General features: G+C 30.5%; 1 protein-coding gene across 2 annotated transcripts; it reads left to right on the top strand.

The window, feature by feature from the left end:
- The first annotated feature begins 16,152 nt into the window (after positions 1-16,152).
- Positions 16,153-18,989, top strand: LOC101217150 (E3 ubiquitin-protein ligase At4g11680). Of its 2 annotated transcripts, XM_031889292.1 has the most exons (5): positions 16,153-16,299; positions 16,415-16,484; positions 17,249-17,675; positions 18,066-18,450; positions 18,556-18,989. In XM_031889292.1, exons 3-5 carry the CDS (start codon positions 17,260-17,262, stop codon positions 18,700-18,702), a joined length of 948 nt encoding a protein of 315 aa, XP_031745152.1. In that variant the 5' UTR covers positions 16,153-16,299; positions 16,415-16,484; positions 17,249-17,259; the 3' UTR covers positions 18,703-18,989. The 2 variants fall into 2 exon arrangements, with proteins under 2 accessions (XP_031745152.1, XP_011659087.1); XM_011660785.2 differs by having other exon boundaries at positions 16,415-17,675.
- Positions 18,990-19,170: the final 181 nt, after the last annotated feature.

The following is a 19,170-nucleotide window of genomic DNA, read 5'->3' as shown; positions in this document are numbered from 1 at the left end:
ATTGATCGGGAAAAAGTCAAAGAGAAAGTTACTTGACCCAAAGCTTATGAAGTTAGTTACAAATATGAGTGAGGAATGTGAAAGGAAAATTTTGAGAAATAGCACATTTTTTTGTTTTATATTTCGAAGGTAGCATAGTTTTAGAAAATTTGTAATTTTGTTTTTCTTGAGTTCAATCTCGGTTGAGATCGACCTTGAAATTATTCTCAAAATTTAGAAAACTCTTTGAATGATTTATCTTAGTCTCTCTCACTAGTGCATCACCGAGATATGTGTTTTTTTAATAAAAATTTAAAAATAAAGACAAAGAAGCCAAACAACATAACAAGATACTTTGGATATTAGAATAATTTTTTCTTACAAACATTTGTTCCTTGAAAGCATCAGCAAGAACAACCTTAGAGAAATGGGGATTTTCCAACGCTTTACAAGGTTGTTTGACGATGTACGTCATTTTTTTCTACGACTAGCAAAAACCATGAAAGGGAGGTCTTGTTCAAGAAATTCCTCAATATTCTTCCTTCTATGACAAAAAATTGAATTTTAATTTAAACTAATTGGCCCAGGATCAATAACATAATTGCTTATGTTTTTAAACTCGAGAACATCTTGGGAAAATTTTAGCCCGGGATCATATTACATAATGCTTCTATTCTTTAGCTTAGAGCCATCTCGGGGCAACTTTGACTCGGGATCAATGACATAATTGCTTCTGTTTCTAAACTAGGAGACATCTCAGGACAACCTTAGCTCGAGATCGTATTACATAAATGCTTATGTTCTTTAGCTTGGGTCCTTTTGGGGTAACTTTGGCATAGGATCAAATGACAAATTGCTTCTATTTTTCAGCTCGGTGCATCTTAGGACCACAATGGCTCGAAAATAGTTAACCTAAATGCTTCTTTTTTCAACTCGAGGACTCTTGTGGCAAACTTGGCTTGAAAAGAGTTAACATCAATTTCTAAATCATTTAAGTTACATGATTGCAATATAAAAATGATTTTTTTAATCTCATTAGAAGTTTTTTAAGCACACCACACTAAAAGTCATTCGAATTGCAGTAGTGAAATCGTTCACTTCTCGTCCTAAATGAGCAAAGTGTTTGGAGTTTAATGTTTTTGAAGAATATGTAGCGTTCGAAATACCAAGTTGGATATTTTCGTCATTTTATATATCTTGATTGAGAGAGATTGAGAAATTTTCTTCAAGTAGCTTTTTAAAATTTGGAAAGAATCTCGAAGTAGATCTAAAAAGCAAAATTACGAGTTTTCTAAAACTGTGCTACTTTTGAAATATAAAATAAAAAAAAAAGTGCTAGTTTTGTCAATTTCTCAACGTAAAAAGGCTTAAGAAGGAACCACTAGAGAGGTTAAAATGGTACTTTCGAAAAGGAAAGGAAAAGAAAGGAAAGGGTAGTCCAGGTAGTTGAGGTTTTATTTCCGTTTTCTTTTTAGCTTGGAATTTGTATCCGTCTCTCATAGTAGGAATAGTTGTAGCCTTAGGGTTCTTTCTTCAATCAATAATACTTCTTTGTACGGAGATACCGTACAATTCGATAAGTCGTGGATTTTGTTGATTCACTTGTTAACATCTTCTGCATTGTGGCAATCTCGCATCTAGTAGAAATATAATTTTAGAATTAAATCATACTTAGCTCTTATATAACCTATAATTTTAATTTAATTAAATATAATTAAACTAAACTATTAAATAATTTTTTAATTAATTAATTACTGAATTAAATATCTTATATTTGATTTTATCCATATTTAAATCATATTCACGTGTAAATTGATTCAAATATAAATTTCTTTACTAACGTATAATTTTAATATGAATCTAATTTATAAATTAATATTTGAATTCATTTAAATATTTTATTTTCTTTAAATTAATTTTGAATCATATCTAAAAGTTAAATTTATACTGTAAAGCTTAATTAAATTATAAACTTTATAACCTACATTATATTAATTTTCTAAATAAATTTGAACATTTCAAATTACATCCAAGATTTATTAACCTCATTACCCTTTATGACCTAGAAAAGACACCTAATGGACCGCTATAAGTGACCAGTGGCGGATCCCGAGTTGTAACTTAGAGAAAAAATAAAAATCTGAAAAAAGAATTAAGACTTAAACTATGGTTGGAAGGGGGGCTGACAAGCATAGTTGCCAATAAATTTATTAAACATTAATTGGTTTTGTTTATACATATTATATAAAGACAATAAAGTTGAGAGGGGGTTCGAGCCCCTCCGGGCCTATACTAAATTCGTCGGTGGCTACAACGATATGAGATTAATTAGCTAAACTTATTAACCACATCAACCAATATTCTTTAACTGTGTACAATCCATTAAAAACTCACACGTGAACTCTTTTCGATGTAGATATATTTATGTGTCAACAAATATAGACGAATAATAGCAAGCTAGTCCTTCACAAATATTTGTAACACCAACTATGTCAAATTATCGCTTTACATCTCTGGTTACTTCTAAGTCCTCGAATATAAGTGCTTCTCTAATAAACAACTTGTTTATGGTTCAACCAATAAATATAAACCTCTCTCGTGCCATAGAGAGGGTAGGATCCTTTGTTCAAGTCCTAGAGACATCATTTTACTGAAAACCATCTTGTGTGATTGACCATAAACAGGTTGTTTATGTGGGGGAATGAGTGATTATGTTCACCATAAACAAAATCACACACAAGATGGAATTCATTCATTACCATAAAGTCGGAAATGAGTGACTTCTATCTTATGTGATTATGTTTCAACTTCTTACTTGGTCTTGTCCCTTAAAATGGTAAGCTTATTGAGTCGACAATCTAACCACTCTCATATGTACAAATCAAAGGACACTTCCTCTCAAACAAGTGTTCATAAAACACTTAGAAATAAGACTAAGTTACTTAGATCATTCTAATGAATAGAAACCTAACTAGTTATCGAAGTTATCGCATCCCACCCTACACAAATTCGTTGGATTATTTGCATAACGTCGCGTTGTATATGTCCTGTTTTTTTACTGAAAGGGTATGTTTGCTACATTTGGTTTGCTAATTGCTGGTCTTTTTGGCTCAAAAAGTATCCAAACTCTCCCGAAGGCTCCAAATGCTCTGTCTAAGAACTAGAATAATTTGTTAATTAATAGTGTACGTACAACCATGTGATTTAAACGGAGGAAGATAATTCATTTGGAGAGTTATCAAGAAAGCACATCCAACCCAAGTCATATACATATGAGATAAAATTTCATAGTTCCCTAGCTAAAATAAGTACTCCTACAAGGGCTATTTTGCTTCACACATAAAGTTTACCCATTTGGGTCAAAGAGTGGGTTAAGACATAGTAGGGAACATTTTCTTATTTTGTTTAGTAACTAAAAGAAAATGTAGAAGTAATTGTAATTAAGGCAAAACCTTCAACCAAACGCATCAACATTTTTTTTTTTTTTTTTTTTGAATGTCTTAATCCTTCAACTACTTCGTCTTCAATATTATTATTATATGTTGGAAGAGTTTTATAAAACCTTTCCTTTTTGTTGATTCCTATTTTATCTAATTTTGCTTCTCTTACTTTCTTTAACTACATTTACAATATTGTATTGTTTTGGCATACACTTTATTATTGGCATCATTGGTTCATCATAAGTTTTTAGAGTGATGTGATCCATTATCTTATTTGTTTCTTTATCATCATTAGAAATTAATTGACTCTATATGGTGTCCAAAATAAAACCACACGTATGCAAATGCTTTCAAACTTACTTAAATATAGATGCCTCATTTCAAATTTTATTTTCTTACATTTGCAAGCATATACATTGGAATTAACTATAACTAATAAATATTAAGCTGTGAAATTCAAATATCCATTACTATCATTACTACTTTAGTTGCATCTTAATTATTATTTTTTTCTTAATTAGGGTTCCCACTCATGCCAGCTCTTTTGCATTTCAATCTACTGCAGCATTCTTTCCAAAAATCTATCATTTTGTAAATCTTAACATAGTTACCTCATTTGTTAAATTTTGGGCCTTAAACAAATCGTTTTTTCTCTTAAATCCATACATCCATACATATGAAATAGGGGTTTTAACTCATATAGTCTAACTATATAGGTGCAACTATATAACAAGCTTCAAATTACAACTTTTTTTACAAATTACATATAGTCTAAAGAAACAATACTTCCCTCAACCAAATCTTGAATAAAATGATGGTGTATGTCGATGTGCTTTATTCTACTGTGCTTAACCAATTTTTTTGTAATATTGATAGCACTCATGTTATCACAAGGTCATCACACCCTGGTCAATTCATATTTCTTTAGTATCTGCTTCATCCAAATCAGTTGAGTACAACTACTTCCAGCAACTATATACCCGACTTCTGTAGTAGATAGAGAAACACAATTTTGTTTTTGCCTGAACCAAAACATTAGGTTATTATCAAAAAATAAGCAACCTCTTGAAGTACTTTTACAATCCTTCGAGCAAACTATTCAGTCAACATCATAATAACCCATAAGGGATGAGGTCGTGTCAAAGGAGTACTATAGCCCATGCTCTGCAGTGCCATGAACATACTTTAGAATTCTTTTGACAGAAGTGAGATGTAATGTTCGAGGATCGATCAACTTGATAGAGAGCACAAACATCTACAACATAGGAAATGTCTGGACAATTGATAGTCAAATATAGTAAGACGCACTACATGATCGTTTACCATAGGACTTTTTTAAAACCATCATTTATCATGAACTACACGATCGTGTATCATGATCTACATGATCGTTTACTAGGACTTTTTAGAACCATCATTTATCATGAACTACTTGATCATGTATCATGAACTACACGATCGTGTATCATCATCTACACGATCGTTTACTAGACTTTTCAAACCATCAATTATCATTAACTAACAATCATGTATCATGAACTACGCGATTATGTATCATTTTCTAAATAATTGCATAATGATAACTTGTAGAAATACAAGTTATTATGACCTTTTAGATTGAATAATAGGACCAAAATGCATAAGAAATGTGTCAAAACGCATAGCTTATATTGTAAATGCATAAATATTTAGAAATACACTTTACATAAGCATCACCATACCTTGTTTTGAGTGTCTAAACGCAGAATTGGAAACAAAAGAAGAAGAAGTTAGTGAATCGCAGAGGAACTTGGCTAAAGACTACGCGAGAAGAGGTTTGCTAGAAGACAAAAGTGGTAGATGGAGTTGATGTGACTTGACGATAGAGACAGCTTTCGACGCTGACATGCTTAGAATGATAGCTTTCCCGCCTAAATCTGCCTATAAAAAGAAACTTCATCCTCACGAAGAAGACGGGAGACTAGATATTTGAATGGACCAATCACTAAAGAGAGGTGGAAAATTTCCACAATCTATAAAGTATTTCTTCTCTTCTTCGGTCAGCCAACGAGTAAAAGCTTGAGGTCTGGGTGAAGAAATATTATTTTTCATCTCCCATAACTTGTAATGTCATTTCTATTCTTTCCATTTCTTTTTATTTCTTTACATTGTATTTGTTTATATTGTATAGTGGCCGAAAGTCTTTATTCTTTAATACAATGTATATTTACACATTTTCAATCCATCATTTTATTTACTATTCATATGTCCTTGTGCTATTTGTAGTTTAGGATCTATGATAGATTCTTGATAAGAAGTTTACCTTATAATTCTTATCGCGTTAGCTGAGCTATTTTCATCACTTGACAAGTGTATATTGCCAACTACTAGAGAGTGTAAGTAGCAAGGATATGACTAACATGCGCAAGGAGGAGTTTGGAGAAAACTCCACCTTGACAAGATAAATTTTATCATTTGTGTCCCGAAAGGGGAATAAGTGTGAATATCAAGGAGGTTGTCACCCTTAAATGTGAAGCTCTATAAGTCTTATAAGTGAAATCTTCTAGATATACCTTGCTTAGCTAGGTTTAGTCATTTAGATCCCGAGAGGTGTGAGCAAGTGTAGTGTTTAAAGACACCAAAAGGTGCTCGCTTTAATCATAAGCTAGTCAAGTAAGTTATATTGTATCAAGGCTTTCACAGCTTAATCACCTAGTAATGCATGAATTTTCCTTCACCCGTTTCTTTAATACAATTTAGTTCACATGTGAGTTTCATTCTTGCAACCACCTTCATTGTTCCACCTTTACAAATTCTCTAGCATAGATAAGTAGATATAATTTAAACTTACACTCTTGCACACTGTATATAGTTTATTCTTTTATATCGTCTAAGTGAAGAGTAGATCCTAGAACTAAGCTTTGATATCAATTTCATGTGTTCGACCGACCCTGGATTATCCAGGAAAACCTATTGTTTCACTTACACTTGGAAAAACAATAAGAAAACTTGTACACAACGAGGACTTAGTATTAAATGATGAAGAGATTTATTGTAAGCATTTTGCATGCAATGATCTTGATCAATGACTCATCATGTAGAATTAAAAACCAACATATGCAACAACACTATTCCCCAAGTCTAAGTCTGAAGCTATCTTAACCAAGCAATTTTTTGGCACAGTTGAGTTAGCAACAAGCACGTATCATATGGTCGTTTAAAAGAAGAATTACATGAGAGCGTGTCGCTGATTAATCGCGTATTGATTAGGACATTTTTTATATTTTTCATTGTGAGCTTGTGGGCTTTTTCCGTTTTAAAAAATTGTTCTATACAATGTAAATTTTATAAATAATGAAATTCGTGAACAAAGTTCATCTACATATATAGTATTCTTTATAACAAAAATAAAGAAAAGTTTGCAAAATGTTCTACAAAATGCTTATGCTTGGAATACATAGAAGATAATGTCTAACTCCAAAAACTATCTCCCAACATTTATTCACCAACAATCACATTAAATGAGCACATTATTACAACATTCAAATAATCTAAAACTTCATTCAAGACTAAAGGCTATAACACTCTTTATTCATCTTAATTAAAAACTAGAACTTGTAAATCCAACACAAGTTATTACTAAATTATTTAGTAAAAGATTTATGGTTAACACTGAATTGTGGTTACTTATTAGAGGTTCATAGATGTAATTCAATCAATTTGAAGGTTAGATTGTAATTAAGTGATATAATATTAAGCTTAAACTCTTCAAAATATTCCTAATTTAGCTAATCACTTTCTAAATTCGAGTTTCAACCATAACTCTAAGCAACTACTTCCGTCAACTACTTTCAAAAATCAAAAACAAATTTGAAGAACAACCTAATTATCAAAAGCAATATCGCCAATCAAAGCATACTGATCCAAAGCAGCCTCATCCATCAAACCATATAGTTAATATAAATAAATGTATCCATCATAGCATACCAATGAAGGGATATGACTCCTACCCAATAAGATTTATACCGACGTCGTAAACTCAATTTAATTTGACAACCTAAAAATATGATTACATCCACAAGATAATACAAAAATTAAATTCTACAAGGCTAAGCATGCTTTCAAAATAAAAATGATACGACTCTCGATATGTCAAAACATAAATACTGGACACCATCACTTGGAAACTTTTCTGTGCTCTGAGAATGAGATTTTGGCTTGGTAAAACAAAAATTGAAATGAAGAAAATTATAGAGAAAATTGTAGAGAAAAACTTGAGAGAATACTGAGTATGCTAAAATCACTAGAGAATTGTTCTGTAATATTCGTACCTCGCCTCTTGAAGAAGAGGGAGTTAGAGAGATTCTGAGATACGTGTGAAAGCCACTCACGTACCCTAATTTAATTTAATCATTTTTAAAATAGCAAAATAAAATAGAATATTTACAAGTTATAGCAAAATTTTGGATTCTATCACTATAGCATATCAATGATGCTATAGGGTTGTAAGTATTTTGTAAAATCTACTATTTTTAAAAATTTTCTTAAAATAAAATTAATTAATTAAACTAAATTAAATAATTAAAATAATAGTTAATTAAATTATATTTAATTACTATTTCATTTGATTTAAATGAATATCTCCATCATAACCTATAGTTTTAATTAAATTAAATTAAACTAACTAATTAGTTAATTCTTCAATTAATTAATTATTATATTAAATATTTTAATTTAATTTAATTTAAATTTAAATCATATTCAAATACAAATTTCTCTTATAACCTATAATTTTAATATGTGTCATGTATATATTTTATCTCTCATAAATTAATGTTGATTCATCCAAAATTAAAATTTATATAATAAGTTTTAATTAAAATATAAATTTTATATTATAATGTATCACCATACATTATTTTAATTTTCAAACTAGATTTGAACATTTCAAATTACAATCAATAGAAATAAATTTCATTACCCTTTACGAGCTAGGAAGGTGATCTAATAGACCTACAGACAGTGGCGGATCCAGAAATTTTACGTAGGGGGCACCGGACACTATATAATAAACACACTAAAAATGTTAAAAATATATCTTGATGTTTTACTGATGCTCCAATAACATTCACTACATTTGTAGCAATGAAGAAAGACTGCAAATTTTCACATGATTTTTTTTGTAATGTAAATATATGAATTTAAAATTTGCATACAAAAAAGAAAAGAAAAAAAGGAAAGAATAATACATTTTTCATGGAATTTTGTCAAGGGAGTGAAAGTTTGGATTACCGATTTTGTTGCATTTTTTAATATTTTTTTTTTTTTGTTAGATAACAAACGAGGTCTAGGACATAAGTTTGGGTTATATATGAGTTTTTTTTTTCTCTTTTTAAAAAATTATCTTCTATTTAGGAAATTAAATTATCTTTCTTTTGAAAATTTGTTGAAATTTAGGAAGAAATTTTATATTTAAGGAAAGAAAATTATTGATATTTGAGAAAAGGAATTTATTGATGTTTTGAATAAAATCTATTTTGTAATAATTTAGGAAGAAATTTGATATCTGAGAAAAAAAATTATTGAGATTTGGAAAAATAAACTATTTCGTAAAAGTAATTGTAGGAGATGAGATTTATACTCACAACCAAGGGGTTGTGCAGGGGGCACAACCACTACAGTAGAAGCAAAATTTAGACAAAATGAAGCTAAATTTAATATATATTGTAATCTAACAATTCAAAATTAATATTAAAATACAAAAATCGATAATACGAGTGGGGGCACGTGCCCCCTGGTCCCTTAGTAAATCCATCATTGCCTACAGATCAGAAGCTACAATGAAATGAGATTAATTAGCTAAACTTATTAACCACATTAATCAATATTCGCTAACTGTGTGTATACTTCACTAAAGACTCACCGTTGAACTATTCTCACTGTAGATATATTTTTTTGTCTATGGATATAGACCAATAATAGTAAGTTAGTTCTTCACAAGTATCTGTAATACTAGCTAGGTCAAATTACCAAAATATCAGTGCTCTTCTAAAGAAATACTTGTTTATGTAATTACCAATAAACAAACCCGCCAACATGAGTTTAATTCAACTGTCATCTGTATGTTCCTGTGGACAAGAGGTCCCGGGTTCAAATTCACACCCCAGCACTTAATGCAATATCTTCTAATTTGGTTCAAGATTTCAATTAAAAAAAAAAAAGAAAAGAATGAAAGCTGAGAAGAGGATGTGAGAGATTTAAATCTTTTGGATGTAAAAACAAAATTAGTTTTTATTTTCAGTTTATAATTCAAAAAATATACCTTATAATTCAAAATGCATTTTCAATGTTTAATTAAATAGAGTAATAGAGAATTAGAGGAGTTCAAACTTTTAGTGGAAAGTATAACTTTCTAATATGATCATGAAAAAGTCCATAAAGTTGATGCCTAATATTGAAACGATTGTAATTTAACTCATTTTTTTACCATAAAAGAAAAGCATCTTCATGCCTAATATTGAAATTTGAAAGTATATATATATATTATATATAACATATTTGGAACTTTGAACAAATTGAGACAGAAATGTGAAGATAGTAAAAAAAAAAAAAAAAGTATAAAGTGGATTAAATCAATTTGACTTTATCTTGAGAAAGACCGTATATGAGTTTAATTAAGGTAAATTTGTAGGAATATAACAAACGAGCAAAATAGCAAAATAACATAATCTAAATGATCATGCCAAATATAAACGATCTTGTACCAAAGCTTTTAGAAAAAAAATCGTTTAGATTTGGCTACTCAATTATAAACGATAAAATCTAGGCATGTCGAGTGCCAATTAATTATGAGAATTTTTTTGTATTTTTCATTGTAGGCTTGTGAGCTTGTGGGCATTTTCTGTTTTCAAAATTGTTCTATAGTGTAAATATTTTACCGTTTTGTTATATTTTTTAAAAGATCCCTTTAATTAAATGATTTAAGCAAGTGAGTTTGGATTCTCTATAAATATATATATATATATATATATATATATATATATATATATATTTATTTAAGAATACATTTTTTATAAAATATTTTTTATAAAACGAGTTTAAAATTCAAACACTTATACAGGTTTCAAATACATGTTTGGTTCAATCTCCTTAGAAATGTTTATATGTAAAACCGTGTTTGGTTTATTCTATACTAACAATGTTTATACCTAGGTTAAATTACCATAAAAAATTATTAAACATTATGAACTAATTTTATAAAGAAATACTCATTTTGAATCTTTTTTATAAAAAAATATTTTTCTTTTAAACTAATAGCATGTTATCTTGAAATTATTAATATTTTAGTTACTTAAAATTGGTGAAGTTTAAACTAAACATTAAATTCATTTTTTTTTTTTTGTATTAATATGTTTTTGACAATTCAATTTTAGAAACACAAATGTATTGAAATGTAAATAGATAACCAATAATTTTTTGAGACAATATAATATCAACGAGACAAAAAAGTTTGCAATTCAATCAAGTTCTTCATTCATCTTCATTTCACGAACTGAACAATCATGTTCTTCATTGACGTTTTCATGATTTCCTTAACAGATGTTAAGACAAAATAGATTTGGTTGAGAGAAAAACATTTGCAAACCCCTATATCTAAATGTGTATGAACGAACATTCAAAGCAATTAAAATTTCAAAGAAAAAAAAAACGGAGTGAAAAATAGATAGGAAAAAAGAATACAAAAAAATAGAGGAAGAAAAATAGTTATTTAGGAGGGATTTCTAATTAAACACTAAACAAAACATTTGTTCTAAAATTTGGTTGCACGTGTTTTCTCTAAAATAGTTTGTTTCATAGTCTTAATTTTTTAAAAGCCTCAACTTATCTTAAAATAAATTTATTTTAAAAATTAAAGACTTTAAAAATCAATCGAAACACACCATTAATTAATGGTTAATTTTCATTAAATATAATAAATAACCAAAATATTTATGGTTTATGTAACAAAATCAAAATCCCACAAAGCCGCCCATTTTTCTTTTAAATATTTCAGGTTTGTCTTTCCTTTACATCTTTTTTTTCTTTTCTTCTGCAATTTTTCATTTTTTTTTCTATTATCTTTCTTCTCTTCTTCTTTTGCAATTTTTCATTTGTATTTTTTTTGAAATAATGATTTTTGTTTTCAATCAATCATAAATTTTGTATTATTCTTTTCAAAATATGTTATTTGGTTCAAAATCGTGTACAAAATATAAAAGATCTTGAAAAAAAATCGTTGGAATATCATTACACAATCGTTTAGATTTGGGTGATCGTTTAATCAAATCTAAACAATCGTATAGCCAAATCTAAACGATAATGTAGACAAATCTAAACGATCGTGTAACTAAATTTAAATGATTGTATATAGAGAATCTTTAAAAAAAAGTCGTTTAGATTGATCGTGTACCAAGAATCTTGAGAAAAAAGATTGTTCTAAATCTAATCTTGAAAAGTTACTAAAGATCTACAGGTGGTCTTATTGTGTACCAATCGATAAGAAATGTGAAATAATTGAACTACGGTCAATAAATTCAGGGGAGCCTGAGTTTATCTTCAAGAAAATTCAAATACAAATTCAGGAGTAATTTGTCTTTGTTTTAATTGGTTTTTGTTATAATTTTAAAAAGTTTCTTTACTAGAAGAAATTTTTTCTTAGTAGAGATAAGTTGCTTGCTCTTTTAAATCTTAAATAATATTTTTTATCTGAAGTTAAGAAGCTATCTAGACGTAGGTGGAATTCATCGAATTAGGTTAACAAAGTCTTCTGTGTTATTTGCTCTTTCTTTCTCTTTAACTATTCTCATAGTTAATTACTTTAGGTATAGCTAAAGGGTATTACTGATTATCTCACTTATTTCATTCTTAACACCAAATTACTTGATGGGTAAAAAATGTCAAGTAATCTCATATACTTAACAGTTATAAACTATCAAGTATACTTTTACTTGACACTTAAAAACTGTCAAGTAAACCTCACTTATTCTTGACACTAGGTTACTTGACGCATTGAAAAACGTCGAGTAAACTATCATTTCACAGCTAAAAAACATCAGGGAAATCATTTTTGTAGTAGTGCATATGTAAGTTTGTTGTTAATGACTTATTAGAACTTCTTGTTGATTTACGAGATTATGACTATTCTTTGGACTTGTGGAGTCTTGGTTGCATGCTTGCTAGATGGTGTGTTAATTCGCAGTATTTTATGCTAATAATTACTAAAACTTTTCATACAGAGATTCTAACATTTTAATATTATTTAGATTGAGTTATATTTTTTATAATATATTGGACCATTAATATAATTGCTTTGTTCGAGCATTTCCCAAAGCTTACCTCATGTGTTCAACGAAGCTATCTAAGCTCTCCCCCATGGATGCTTCTATTGTTTTCTCTCCTAGGCTCTTAGAGCTTCTCTTGAATGCACCTTATGAGTCCACCAAGCTCTCACTAGGCTTGCTTAGGCTTACCTCATGGGTCCATCGAGCTAACACTGAGCTCGCTTGGGTTCACCTCATGGGTCCATCAAGCTCTTACTAATCTCACTTAGGCTCACCTCACGTAGGTTCTCACCCTATAGGTCCATTAACCTCTCAGTAGGCTCGCTTAGACTCTCCTATACAAAATTTCACGCATAACAATAGCAAAAAAGTTAAACTACTTATAAAATATAGCAAAATCTATAAAAGAAAAGAAGGTTAAGTATTTATTATTATTATATGTAAAGGGTTTGATTTTATTTTGCTATTCATAACCATTACTATATAAATTTCTCCTATAAATATTAAAATTGAATAGCTTAAAGGGGCTTTTTATTTGATGAAATGTAATTTGAAGATATGTTTTTAGAAAGTTTGGATGAACTAAAATAAAAAGGAGAAGTAGCTAAATTATTGGATAGGGAAAACAAATATTTTAAAATTGAAAATAATATATCCAAATATCCTATGATTGAATTGAATATTAAGAGAAGAAATACGTAGAAAGTAGAAAGTTAGACATTTTCAATTTTCCCATTTTGACCAAATTAAGACGCGTGTCAACAAGACGATAGAGTTGTCCTACGTGTAAGCTTACGGCATAACACTAATTTTCATGTAGGTTTCCTAAATTAGATGAGTTGCTGAGGTTGGCCATTGGGTCTTTGCCACCTCTCATTATAAATTTCTCCTAACTACGTAATTGGGGATTTCAACCCAACTCTTATCAACAAACATATTACGAAGTTGGGATTTGATAGTGATATCACAACTTTATATTACATTCTTACCTTACCTTCCCTTCCCATTTTCTCAAGTTAGAATTAGATAGTAATATATCTTTTCTTTTATTTATATATATAAATTTAACGATGAAAAGATAGTTGATGTCTTGTTTGTTTGAATTTTGATAAAGATAAAGAAATATAATTTTATTTATAAGTTATATTTGGTATATTAGTTTTGTTTAGCTAATATTTGGTAAAATATAATATAAAACAATGGAGGTTGCTTGATATAGTTAAAGACATGGATTTTGGTCTAACTACCACTAACTATTGTTGGTAGTTATACCAAGTAAGCTACTATAGTTAAAGTAGTTCTATTAAGGTGACTCTTCGTACCTAATACTATGGCTTAGGTGTGACATTTCAAGATAGGGGATATATATATATATATAAAAGAATTGACCCCACCTCAATGTGATAGCAACTTGGTTCATCACGAAACATTAAAAAAAGTTGATAAACATTTTGAAATTTTTTTCTATTGAAATAACTTTTTAAAAAATTCTTAAGAGAATTTGGATAATGAAGGTTGTTATTAGGTCAAAAAAATGATATCCTATTTAGGGCATGTGTTGGGTTGACCAAGCTAGAAATATGAAGTTCCTAAAGCAAAGCTACAAACTTAATTTGGATCAATGTTTAAATTTAGGTTGGAGAAATAATTTGATTGAAGTGAAGTATTTGAATGACAGATTCTAGATTATACTTATTAGAAATGTGATTTTTCAACGTTTTTTTTTTTTTTTTTCTCTCTCTTTTGGATAGTGGTTTTTCAATATGTTCTTTAAATAAGTTTATGAGTAACCATTTTTCCTTATTAAATATCGTCTCCAAATTTATTAGAGTTACTTGTAAGAATTGTATTTTTCTATATGAAGTTATAAGAAACTTTTAAACTCCTCCTCACACTATATAGTGCGATACTTACCTGTTTTAAAGTATAAAAATAAATGTTAACAATATAAATTTTCATGGAACTACAATGTAGCCCATTAGGTTTTGAATGATATGTTTAGTCATGTACTTTCATTTTTTTTGTTGTAATTATTTAGTGTTTAATTTGTTATGTGCAACGATATAATTCTTATACTTCAAAATTGGTAACAATTTGATAAGTTTAGAGTTAACGTTGATTGAAGTTAGAATTAATGTATACATTTATAAAAAATCATACTTCAAATACTACATTGGTGGAACTAGTATTGTGAACGAGTAAGGTGTCTAGATTTGAACACCTAGAACAGAACGCCTTGAAAGTTTGGTTGCTTCATAGTTTAGACGCCAGAACTAAAGTAACTTAGATCTGATCATCTAAATCACGTCGCTTGGTGCTCATCGCATTGAAGATGAATTCCTATACCTCATTGTTTGGAGTTCACCGCGCTGGAATTGAACGCCTAGGGTATGAGGCCAAAATCTGTAAAATTAAACAGAAACTTGTTAAGAAAAATTAGGCTGAGTCATGTGGATCACGCTGTTTTAAAGACATTTCGTGATTGACTATGCTCAGAATACAAATAGTTCTAATAATGTCACTGCAACCCTAGGGATAAAACAGCCAAACCCAATCGGAGCTGCACTATAACTAATCAAAATATCAAACACTCTTTTTTTTTTTTTTTTCTCGAGAACAAAACAGAGAGAAAGAAATGGAGAGAACTGTGTAAGAAGTGATTTTTCTTAGATATGTCAAATGAGCATCTTATATGGAAGTGTGTTTCATGACTAAATTGTTGTTTAAATAGTTCTTAATCTTCAAAATAAACCATAAATTGTTGTTTAAATAATCGTGTATCAAATCTAAACGATATTGTACCAACTCTAAATGACCAATACCTAAACGATGTAAATGAAACCGTGTACCAACATCTAAACGATTTGGTACAAGATTTTGAAATCTAAACGATGTTGTATTAAATCTAAACGACCAATATCTAAATGATCTTGGTATAAGATCTTATACTAAATCTAGACGATCTTGTAGGAAGATTTATAGGATCGTTTAGTTTTTTTGAGTGAAAACAAAAGAGGAATGACATAATATAAAAAACGATAATTTAAGAAAAAATTTAATTTAAATGTTAAAATATAAAAAATAAATCCGAGATTGAAAGAAGATGGAATATTAAAGCAAAATGGACAAAGGTTTGACGATTAAAATAAAAAACTAAACTTAATGAAAACACAAACACACATACTCTTTGTATTTTGCAAGATAAAGGATGGGGAGATATATTATTATTCTCTCTCACTCTCTCTCTCCCAATTATGAACCAATAAGCAAACAATCCCCAAAATTATAAATTGGGTCTTTCTCATCTCCATCTTCTTGATGTTGATGTCTTTTACACATTGAATTTCAATCAGGAAGAAAGAAGAAGAAGAATCTAAGATACAGTTAGTTGGGGTTTTTTTTTTTTTAGCGTTTTGGATTAGCTCTCCACGTTGCCATTTCAAATTGGGCGGGCCACTCTGAGCTTCTCCTCTCTTCAACAATGCTGTGTGGCCAACCGCCATTCCCTCTCCTTCCTTTAAATATCTGTCTTTGAGGGCCACTCCTCCCGACACCTCCTTCAATCTTGCTAGTTGGATTTGGTGGCCAACCATTTACCTTCTTCAAAAAAACTACTTTCTTTTGTTTCTTTCTCTTATCCATTTTGAAAACCCCTTGTGGGGTTTTGTTTATATCTCTTTATTTTGAATCTTGCAGGAGTATCTGGGTATGGAGGTTTGGAATTACTGATTATGACAGAAGAAGATTTGCGGTTCATTCAACTGTTGTAAGGAAAAAAAAAAAAAAAAGATTCGGTTGATTATTGATTCTTTCTTCTTCTCTATTTGGTCTTTTTTGTTTTGTTTTTTGGTTTCTTGAAGTTAGGCCAACGCCTTTCGCGTATCCTAAACCGTTTGATTGTTGATTTCATTTGAATTTCTCTGTTTTTTTTTTTTTTTTTTTTTTTTTTTTCCATTTTTCTTGAGTTTCTGGTCACCCTCTGCGACCCAACATCAACTTCCTGTCTTCTTTTTTTTCAACCGTTTTTTGTTGCCTTCTTCTTGCTCTTTATGCCTTTATATACGCCTTGATTCCAATTCTTTGTTTGTTATGGGATTCCCTTTTAAGGCTTCTCTCTGAATTGGCAGTTTTGGGCCTGCACGATAGGTGTTTGATGTTTTGCCTCACTGAATACCTTATAATTTGGGACATGAGACTTTCATGAATTTGGATGGTTTGCTTTTGTCCGAAATTGGGTTCCGTTTCTCTTTTAATCATTACGGGCAAAACTTGTGTGATTTTTGTTGTCTTCGTGCTTGGACTTGCCCTTTCCTTTTAGCTATCCTTTCATGAGAACCATCCCCTTTTCTTTCTTCATATTTCCAACTTTCTCCATGTCCGTGTAGTTTGTTGTCTTGTCTTGATAAGGAACCTGGTTGGTTTTAGTTGGAAAAGTTCATTTTGCAATGATTCATTCTGGTTTCTTCCTTTCGGGACCATCATTTAATTCTGATGCTACTACGTCTTTCATATCAATTTCGGTGTCTGAAGAAGATGGCGCTATGGCTGATGATATCAGAAACGAAGCATCTGATTCTGTCCCCCCTTCCTTTTGGGTTAAAATGGCGATGAAAATATCTAGAGCTAGATGGTTTATTTTTTTGAGAAGAGTTTTCCACTACCAAAACGGATCGAGGTCTGATCTTGGGCCTAATCCTTTCAATTCGGGTTCGTGGATGGCGATGGAACTTGTAGCTTTGTTGTTTCAGCTAATTATCTCGGCGTTTACCCTTGCCATTTCACAGGCTGAAAAGCCAGTTTGGCCTATGAGGTTGTGGATAGGTGGTTATGATCTCGGCTGTGTTCTTAGCTTATTGCTTCTCTATGGCCGCCATCGGTATCATTATCTAATGCAGAGAGATGGTAACAGTCTTTCAGATATTGAACACGAACAGCAAAGGACCAATGAATCATCAAGGTAATCTTCAACCTACTAGTTTCCTATGAATTTATTTCATAGTTATTTCTTTGAAAAGCTAGTGAGGATTGAATTTAGATTGGACAAAGAAGCTTAGGGTCAATCATATTCTAACATTCTTTTCCCATAACGCTGAGGTTAAAAGTTCATGCAGTTTCTATGAATCTTTATTTTACTCAAAAACTGAATTGAAGGATGGAAGATTTTCAAATGACCCACAGGGTTAAAAGTCATAATATTGTTTTATTGAAAATAAGTCAATGCAGACTAGGAGATCAATTAAGAGTAAACACAATATTTTATTGAGTTTCTATTTCTTCAATATTCAAAAAGTTTGCATCTGCAAAATTTGACCTCTAATCTGACTACTTTTATTCAACATAATTTCAGGTATTCACATTTGATGAACCGATGCCGCACGTCTCTCGATCTTTTCTTTGCGATATGGTTTGTAATGGGCAATCTTTGGGCCTTCGATTCTCGCTTAGCCTCGTTCCAGAGAGCTCCCAAGCTACATCTACTATGCAGCTTCCTGCTAGTTTGGAATGCCATCTGCTACTCTTTCCCATTTATTCTGTTTCTGCTGCTATGTTGCTGTGTGCCATTGATTAGTAGCCTTACAGGGTATAACATTAACACGGGATCAACTGAAAAAGGAGCATCAGACGATCAAATTTCCCAGCTACCTTGCTGGAGATACAAAGCAGTTGAAGCCAACATCAACCCCAGAAGTCAACTCGACAATAGCAATACAGGACTTCTAAAAGAGGATCCAGTAAGTAATAATTCTCTTCCTGGTTTTGAAAAAACTACAATAGAAAATTCAAATAGAAAGAGCGATGGGGGATTAAAATACTTCCGGTTGCCTTCGGTTTTGCAGGAATGTTGCATTTGCCTTGCCAAGTATATAGACAAGGAAGAAGTGAGACAGTTACCTTGTTCCCATGTGTTTCATCTCAGGTGTGTAGATAAGTGGCTTGCTATTACATCTTCATGCCCTCTCTGTAAGCAACAACTTCAAAGATAGAGAGCCAAGAAATTAGTATAAGCAGTTTAAGTGCTTCATTGGGTTTTTTCTTTTCTTTTCCCCTTCCAAATGGAAATTTTCTGATTTTCACTGTTTTTATGATTTAGTCAGTAGATTAGAGTCCCACATGGTTACTTGAGTGAATTCTAGAGCTCACCAGTTACCTAATTATACTCAAATACTCGAGGTTACATATAGCAGGAAAATGATGCCTTATTTGTAAATATTGTGAGAACTATAGTATTTGCCTAATGAATACAAACCAAGTGTGCTTTTTTCCTCTTTAATCCTGTGAAAGTTATTGTTACCAATAAACTTGCTGAGGCCCCGTCTACATCCTCGACATGATTAGTTGTGTTAAGTTTGTCTGGAAAAATATTGTATGAAAAAGGAAGAAAACTCAAACAATCGGGACTAGTATGCAGGTATGAAGCCTTGCCTACGTGCAGTTTCCTTCTTTGATTAAAG

This window comes from Cucumis sativus, chromosome 7 (genome assembly GCF_000004075.3).
Source record: "Cucumis sativus cultivar 9930 chromosome 7, Cucumber_9930_V3, whole genome shotgun sequence".
NCBI lineage: Eukaryota > Viridiplantae > Streptophyta > Magnoliopsida > Cucurbitales > Cucurbitaceae > Cucumis > Cucumis sativus.
The sequence above is the reverse complement of the archived record's forward strand: the minus strand, read 5'-3'. Positions and strand labels throughout refer to the sequence as shown.